The sequence below is a fragment of the Balaenoptera ricei genome, chromosome 1 (assembly GCF_028023285.1).
Source record: "Balaenoptera ricei isolate mBalRic1 chromosome 1, mBalRic1.hap2, whole genome shotgun sequence".
NCBI lineage: Eukaryota > Metazoa > Chordata > Mammalia > Artiodactyla > Balaenopteridae > Balaenoptera > Balaenoptera ricei.
Genome location: NC_082639.1, coordinates 165731704 through 165740046, shown reverse-complemented (window position 1 = coordinate 165740046; position 8343 = coordinate 165731704). Strand labels below are relative to the sequence as shown.

The 8343-nt window shown below is 42.9% G+C and overlaps 1 protein-coding gene across 1 annotated transcript in view; it reads left to right on the top strand.

The window, feature by feature from the left end:
- The first annotated feature begins 5189 nt into the window (after positions 1-5189).
- ADSS2 (adenylosuccinate synthase 2) overlaps positions 5190-8343 on the top strand; it is a 35426-nt gene continuing 32272 nt past the window's right edge. The window contains exon 1 of the mRNA XM_059905219.1: positions 5190-5486. Coding sequence (XP_059761202.1) covers positions 5304-5486 — 183 coding nt within the window. The 5' untranslated portion in view covers positions 5190-5303. The remainder of the gene's footprint in view (positions 5487-8343) is intronic.

The following is an 8343-nucleotide window of genomic DNA, read 5'->3' as shown; positions in this document are numbered from 1 at the left end:
GAACAAAGGAAAGGGGCTTGCTTTTATTAGGTTTTAGGAAGAATTTGCTAGGGTTGTTTTGAACAAAAGTTCATTGTAGAAGAGCCAGAGTCTGAGGTTGTGACAGTTTCTCATTGGCTGCAAGTGGTAGTTAGTGCATTGTTGCTGGGTCAGGGAGGGATCTTCCTTTTTCTTGAAAGCAGGAGATAAAACTGCTCTGTGAAAAACGTCCTCCCTTATACCAGAAGAAAAGTAACATTCTTCCTTCTTGCTGCTGGTTATGCAGGCTGCAACAAGTGGCAGGTGGGTGAGAACTCCCTCTTTAGGGCTTCCCGACTCCATTTAAGATAAGGTTTCTTTCATTTTCACATTTCCCTCTTTGATCACCATCTTTCCTTGAAAGCATCGCTGATCAAGAGTCAGGTTTTCCGCATTTAGAGGTTTTGTCCCACGTTGCCAGGAAGGAGCTTTCCTGGTTGTCCTGCCCCACGTTGGAGGGAAAGTGCAGACTGGAAACCACTGAGGCCACATTTGAGGGAAAAAGAAAAGTAGGAGGGATAACTCTCAGGCATTTCCCATCTAAAGTCTTTATCTTATCAAGGCCATAAACATTGGAGATCATCTTAAAGTGCTGAGCTAGTATCACCCTTTTTGTTACTGAAACAAACTTGGATCCACTCACCCATGCACAGTAAAGCCAATCTACTGACACCAGGTTATGATGAAGGAAAGTGCAGTGCTTATTGCAGAGCACCAAGCAAGGAGTCCAGGTAGCTAGTGCTTAATAGACCCAAACTTCCTGATGGCTTTCAGGAAAAGGTCTTTAAAGACAGGGTGAGGGAAGGGAGTTGTGGGGTGCATGCTCAGCTAGCTCATGGACATTCTTCTGATTGGTTGGTGGTGAGGTAATTGGGAGTCAACATCATCAACCTTCTGGTTCCCAAATGCTCTGGGGTCTATGTGCTTGTGGGCAGCAGAAGTTAACTTCATCCACCTGGTGGGGATTTCAGTATCTGCAAAATAGCTCAAAGGATATGGCTCAGAATATTAGCTATAGCCCTTGAGGAGGAACTAAAGGCCCTTGACTTTGTTTAGTGGCTACTATTGTTATTTTGTCTTGCTTGACTGTTTTCCTTTCTTTATGCATTTTCTCACTTCTTTGATTAAATTTATTCTTTGGAACTCAGGGAAGACCTAAGAGGCTAAAGTTTTCCTACAGACGAGAGGCAGGTGGAGGACATGCCAGGGAGAGTGGGGGTGGGGGGTGAGGGGGTCTGTCCCCAAAAGGCCCCATAGCATCCTGTTCAGTTACATTGGGTATATGTCATTTTTACAAAGATTTCATGGGCACAAAGCTTAAAATAATTATGCAAAGCACAGTTAAAAGTAATATGACAAGTTCAGTTTGCATGATGGTTCTGAACCAGGAGCCCAAATCTGAAGGTAACGCTAAATAGGTTAAAAAAGGGGTGGGAGGGTGATCAGGTGAAATTTGTTGTAACCAGTGGGCTAGTTCCCTGATCTTGTATAATTGAGTTTTTGTCTCTCCAGAGGCATTTAACCATGTGTAAATGGTGGCATTTGCTATTGAAAAAAATGCCTTCTTGTTCAGCAAGTAGGTAATCAAGGGCTAAGCAATTTTCCAAAACTATTGATGTTTAGCTAATGAGTCAAGTGATCCTTGTTGGGTTGCTCTTGCTTTGGCTGTGAAATTGACTAGCTCTCCTAATGTTTGGAAAGATTTTTAATCATGCATTCACTGGAACTTATTCCGACCCAGAGGAGAAAGGCTCTCCCTTTGGAGGCAAACTCAGAGTCAGGTAGGCCTCCTGAAAGTTCTCTTTTAAGGAGGCTTAATGGAGTGGGCCAATGGAAGGCTTCAAACATCTTACTCTGTAGCTGATGCCAAGGGGTTGCTGAGTGAAATTAGCAGTAGCACTTGGGACAAGTGAAAAAATTTGTTACAGGATGGACCAAAGGGTCACCATTGTCATGAATGGATTGAAGTTTCTGGTGGCAAACACAACAATTAGGTAAGTGTCCCCCTTTTGTAACAGATTGAAAATGCAGATAAGAGCATTGTCTTTCCAAGAAGAGGGAGAGGATAAGGCAAGAAGTAATAGAGGAAAAAGGTACATAGGCCTGGTCCAGTCATTTTGGGAAGAAAGATGTGTCCTTCAGCTGTTTCCTTCAATTCCTGATCAGTTTGATTCAGCAGTCTCCAGTGCTTGTTATAGGATGGGATGCCAGGTGGAGTCTTCTTTAGCTGTGAGATGTTTACCCAGGGTTTGAGTCTCTTTGATGTTTTGCTGCATCTGGGTAGTGAGGGAGACCTTGGTGTAGTCCTTTCCAAGGAAATTCAAAGGCAACCTTTGTTCTTATTGATTCCAAATCAGAAGGGTTGGAGAAAATTGGAAACATTAGTTTGGAGATTTGTAGTCAGATATTGAGGAAACAAGAAGATTTTAGGATCCAGTCCAGCTTATAGATATATAACAAAACCTTAAAGAAAATTAACAGAACAAGAATCTAATATGTACAAAGGTGCAAACATAATTTCGCTCTCCATAACTATCCCCCTTTTATCAAAAATAATTATAGTAAAACTAATTTGTATTAAATTTGGCTTGATTATTTACATAAATGCAGTAAGAATAGTGATTGACCATATAAGCTCTTTTTAAGATTACTTTCCTGGAAACTTACAAGCAAGGTACCAGGCTTATTTTTCCAAGAAGTTCCTTAAAATTGGTCATATCTGAGTCTACGTAGCTCTCTCTCAAATATGACATTCCAGTCAAAGCCTAGTCAGTATTTCCAATTGTATCCTGTTATAAGAAGAACAGGTTCTCACTGAATTCAAGTAAATAACTGTACTGTCAGGAAAAAATACTTAAGAGTTTCCAAATTCTGGAAGGATCAGGTAGGAAAAGATAAATATTTCATCTTTGTTTACAATTGCTGTAAGTCACAGATGCTTAAGAGAAAAAGTTTCCTTAAATCTGGAAAAGTAAACATTAGGGGACTAACACAAGAAGTCATAAAAATTATAATCCTCCTCAAAAAGACTTCATTCAGAAAAGTAAAACATTAGGGAACCAGCATAAAAAATCATAAATATTATAATTATCCTCATTTGTTCATTCAGCCTCCTGTAAATCTTGTTGATCTTGATCTTGGGTTAGCAGCTTTATGAATCAATCAATTTTCCATTAAAGTTTTAGGAACTTTTACCCAGTTCAGTGTTATGATCTTAAAGTTATCAGAAACCTGCATTCTAGAGCAGTGGTCCCCAACCTGTTTGGCACCAGGTTTGGCACTGGTTTCGTGGAAGACAATTTTTTCCCCATGGACGGGGGTTGGGTGGGGAGGATGGTTCAGGAGGTAACGCGAGCAATGCGGAGCGGCAGATGAAGTTTCGCTGGCTCCCCTGCCGCTCACCTCCCACTGTGCGGCCTGGGGGGTTGGGGACCCCTGTTCTAGAGTATTTGTTAGGGTCTTTTCCAGGAATCTCCTTGAAGATGAAGCATTTTTATGGGAATATTTTTGCAAAGCATCAGAGTAAAACAATAACTCTCTGTGAATGACAAAAGACTTAAATGTCTGTTATTAAAGATCCAATAAGAGTCCATTATAATGGAATTGACATGGGAATTTGGTAAGTTCTATGACACACATTTTAAGATAATAGCTAGAATTATGAATGATAATACACCAGAACATATCAAGATTTCTAGGAATGTCATATAATTTCTGAAACATTTATAACATATACAGATGCAATATAAAGAAGGCTTAGTATTATTATTTGACAATGCTTCCCATGTAATTTCCCAAATAAGCCTAATTAGTTTAATATCTCCTTTTTAATAAAGAGAGAGAACAGATCCTTCAAGATGCTCCAGAGGCCCTCCAAAAAAATCCCAAAGTTAGCTTAAGGTCAAAAAGACTTCATTTATAGTTTGATTTGGGGGAAGTTTTTCAAAAATATCAAAAATTTTGGACATGACTAAATTGGATCACAGATCATTATTAAATAATACCTTTTCATTTAACTAAAGTGACAAAAAGATTTCAAAGGTTAGAGCATTGTTGCTGGGGCAGGGAGGAATCTGCCTTCTTTTTTTTAAAAGCAGGAGATAAAATTCCTATGTGAAAAATGTCTTTCCTTATCCCAGAAGAAGAGTAATATTCTTATCTTCCTTCTTCCTTCTGGTTATGCAATCTGCTAGGAGTGGTACCTGCATGACAGCTACCCCGTTGGGGCTTCCTGACTCCACTTAAAATGAGCTTAATTTATTTTCACAGTATACTTGGGAATCTAGCGACAACTGAAACACTAAACACTACAGAAAGGACCTGGGCTCTGGACTCAGACCATCTAGGTACCAATTCAGCCCTCACTAGAGGAAGTTTACTAACTTTTAAACCCTGTAAAATAAGGATAAGATAGTTTTACCTACCTCATATGGTTGTGGGAATTAAAAGTGCATTATAGTATTCGGCATATATTGTATGACATGGGCAATTCATTCCTTCTCTCTGAACTTCTGTTACTAATGTGTAATATGAGAAGGTATAGGACTCTACGTGTTCTCTAGATTTACAGGCCTAATGTCCTCTACATTACTGCTTTACTTTCGAGTTTGCCTTTTTGATGCCTGTTCCCATCTCTGTTCTTACTTCCAGAACTTTACTTTCCAAATTCTAAATCTATAGTACGTTTCAATTTCATCCCATTTGTATTTTGAAATTGCACCCTTTGTATTTTATACACGCTATCTCATCCCTTAATAAAAACAAATTAAAAATTATTTAAATATGAACATTTTCAGAGACTGAAACGTGCAGATGGCAGACACCAAATCACTGGTATACGTCGCTTCCGCCAGAGCGCTGCCGGGAGTTGTAGTCTGACGCACAGGCACACACTTCCCCGCCTCTCCAGTTTGAAAAGCGGGAGGAAGGGCGGGTGGGCGGGGCGTTGAGGCTGAAGCGCGCTCGAAGCCCCGCCCCCGCCCCTTTCCGCTCGCCCGGTTCGCCCTGGAGGGGCGCGCCCGGCCGTGGAAGGGGCGTGGCCTTTTCCTGGGGGGCGGTGCTGCCGAGGCCGGCGTCCTCCGGGAGGTCCTGGTTCCCCCCGACAAGAGGGCGGCGGGAGCGTGGGGCGGGCCTGGCGGGAGGGTGGCGACCCGGCAGGCGGGGCGGGGGCGGGCTGGCTCTGGCTCCTTCTTCCTCCGCATGTGGCTGGCGGCCGCAGGACAGTTCAGTTCGAGCACTCCCGGCCGCCCGCGTCCCCTTCGGGCTCTCCTCGCGTCTCTGGAGCCATGGCGTTCGCAGAGACCAACCCGGCGGCATCCTCCTTGCCCAACGGCGACTGCGGCCGCCCCAGGGCGCGGCCCGGAGGGAACCGGGTGACGGTGGTGCTCGGCGCGCAGTGGGGCGACGAAGGCAAGGGGAAGGTGGTGGATCTCCTGGCGCAGGACGCAGACATCGTGTGCCGCTGCCAGGTGAGGCGGCCGGGCTCTGATGGGAAGCCGGCCCCTGAGCTCGGGCCCAGAACTCGCATCCACCGTCCAAAATAAGGTGTCACCTTGAGGTTCTTTCCTCTTATTATGAGCTGCGGCGACGTGGAGAAATGGCGGGAGGTCGGAGACCCCTGCCCTGGGGCCTTGGGCTGAGGGCTCGGGGTGGCTCAGGAGGAAGATGCGGCTTGACGGGGAGCCTTTGAGATGCGCGATGCCTGGGGAGTTGCAGTTTTCGGTCTGGGGACCAGTGCTCAAACCCAGGACTGAGGCCGGGGTGGAGGTGGGCTACTGTTCGAATTTGAGGAGCTACCGCCCGAGGCCTGCTGGCGACTCTGGGCGGAGATCCTACGGGGCCGCAAAACCTTCCCCATCATCACCCATCCACTCAGGGAGACCAAGTGGGCCGAAACGCCCTGAAATCCAGACTCACCACTCCCCCACCTGCAGGCCCCGAGCTTGCAGAGCTTTGCCTCCTCCGGGCCACTTTGTTGACATGAGAACCCACCTCCGGGGCTTAGGGCTGTTTGATGACTGTTTAGTGGCCCCGGTGTTTTTACTCGGTACCCGGTATACTAAGGGGAGATTAATTTTACATGTTGGTCCCAGAGGTGGGAATCCCACCCAGCTCTTTTACGATTGAGGCAAGTGAAATACACGAGTGTCAAATCTAGTATTTAGAAATATTTACAGTGTTACGCTCTCATCTAGAGTGAACTTTCGGGAAATGGAATGGTAAGGTACTTCCTACCGGGAGACACGTGGTTTTCAATGTAAGCTTTCTTCCTATTTGTCGTTTGCTTTGAAGCAGACTAGAGGCTAGGCCTGTGTAAAGGCTCTTAGATAACTATTACCAATTTCAAAATTCGAAATAGTTGAGCAATAACCACTTTCAAAACGAATGGTAGTGTAATATCTGATGTTAACTACTGTCTATTTAGGTTGCAAGAATGTTTGTTCTTCATGAACTTACCTGGCACAATATAATGATGCTGTGTACGTTCTAACAAGTTCATAGGCCCACTTGATTGGAAGTTTTCTACCTAAAATTGAGTACCATTTGAGCATGCAGAAAAGGTAATCATAGGCACATCAAAAGTTAAATAAAAATCTTGTTTTTTGCATGCAGAAATCCATCCTGCCCATTCCTTGGTTAAGGCAGCTGTTGCACCAGTTGCCTCTTAGTATTACCACTAGCACCACCACCACCACCACCACCTCCCTTCTAGCCTTCTATTCCTCCACCCCTCTGGCAACACACATACCTTACTTAATAACACCCCTAAAGGGGTTGCCTCACACTGCCTTAGGAGCTGCTCCAGAAGGCTGGCCTTCACCTTCCTTTTGTCTTAAAATCAGATCTGGCTGTGCTGTGGGGAAAGAAGTATGAAAATACCTAACTCTTTCTGGGTAGGAGGGGAGAGGCTGAGACCTGTTTATTTACTTCGCTGTCATTTCTGACATCTTCCTTACACAGAAATTAGTGGTACTTGGGTTCAGCTACATTATGGCTTGTAAGAAGGTTTTGGGAATGTGACCATTCTACCTTTATTCTGAAAGATCCTCAGTTTTAACATCCCTTTGTTTGTTGATTGGAGAAGGTGCTACTGTGTTACTGTAAAAAGTAGTCTTGAAGGAGCTCATGGACCAATCTGATCTGATGCCCTTGGAAAGTCTAGAGAGAAGTGACTGAGAAGGAGCCAAGTTTGGCTTTAAAATGTTAGCTGAAGATAGAGAAGAAACATATGAGCAGACTTGTTAGGCAGACTTTACTCACCTGGAAAGTTTTGACTTACTACCTTCCTTATATAATTTAAAAAGTGTTGTATTCTTCTAGTGCCTTTTAAGAGCTCATCATTAGAAGGATTCTTATGTCTTGTTAGTGCAGGCAGGTAAGTAATGAATAGACTTAAGAATATCCCTTGTGATTCACCTTGGTAACTTTATATCATCTGGTCAGTCCTAGCAAGCTGACATCTACTTACTGAAGTTCTCCTGACTTATAAAATTGATGGTTATGGAATGTTGAAATTCTTAATAAGTATGTATAGAGAGCTGGGAAAAGTCAACTTTAGGAAAGACATTTTGAGCTTGAATTGCCATGTTTGATGATTCAAATTTGGTGTATTATTGAAAATAATATGCACTTTGTTAGAGTTTAAGCAGTATATTTTTGTCATATTCATGCCATAATCTCAAATTTTATACAGTCTTTCTCCAGAAGTGGTATACACATAATGTATCTCTAATGGAATCATAAAATAAGGAATTTTTTCCAATAAAAATACAGTTTTTTTTAAAAGAAAAGCTGACACTGCATTTAACTATATATTTTAATATATAAAATGCCTTTTTGGAAAGAATATATGCAAAGCTAGTGGCATTTTCATCATCATAGCACTTAAGACCTGTATTTTAGATTCAAGATTTATAGGAAGTTACTTATAACTTGTTAGATACGCTAGATCCTTAAATAAGTGTGTAGGACTTGCATGAAAGGATGACTTAATTTTAAATCGATAGGTCTTTTAAGAAAAAGAGAAGAAGAATTAAGTATAGGACCAATTCCTGGCACAGTTCATTCTCCAACAATCACATAATGAATACCTACAGGGGACCACTTAGCCCCAGAGTTAAAAGCTGAAAAAGGCAGGGCTTGTGCCCACAGGGAGCTTATAGTCTAGTGGACAACTGTTTCTTAAACAAGTATTTCCCAGGGTGGGGATAGAGAAGGGTACTAGTACAGGTTTTTCAAAGGGTTAAAGTATGGGAATAGGAAGGCTCCTTCCTGGCAACACAAAAATAGTTTTATTAGGAGAATATTACTGTTTTTTTCTCCCCA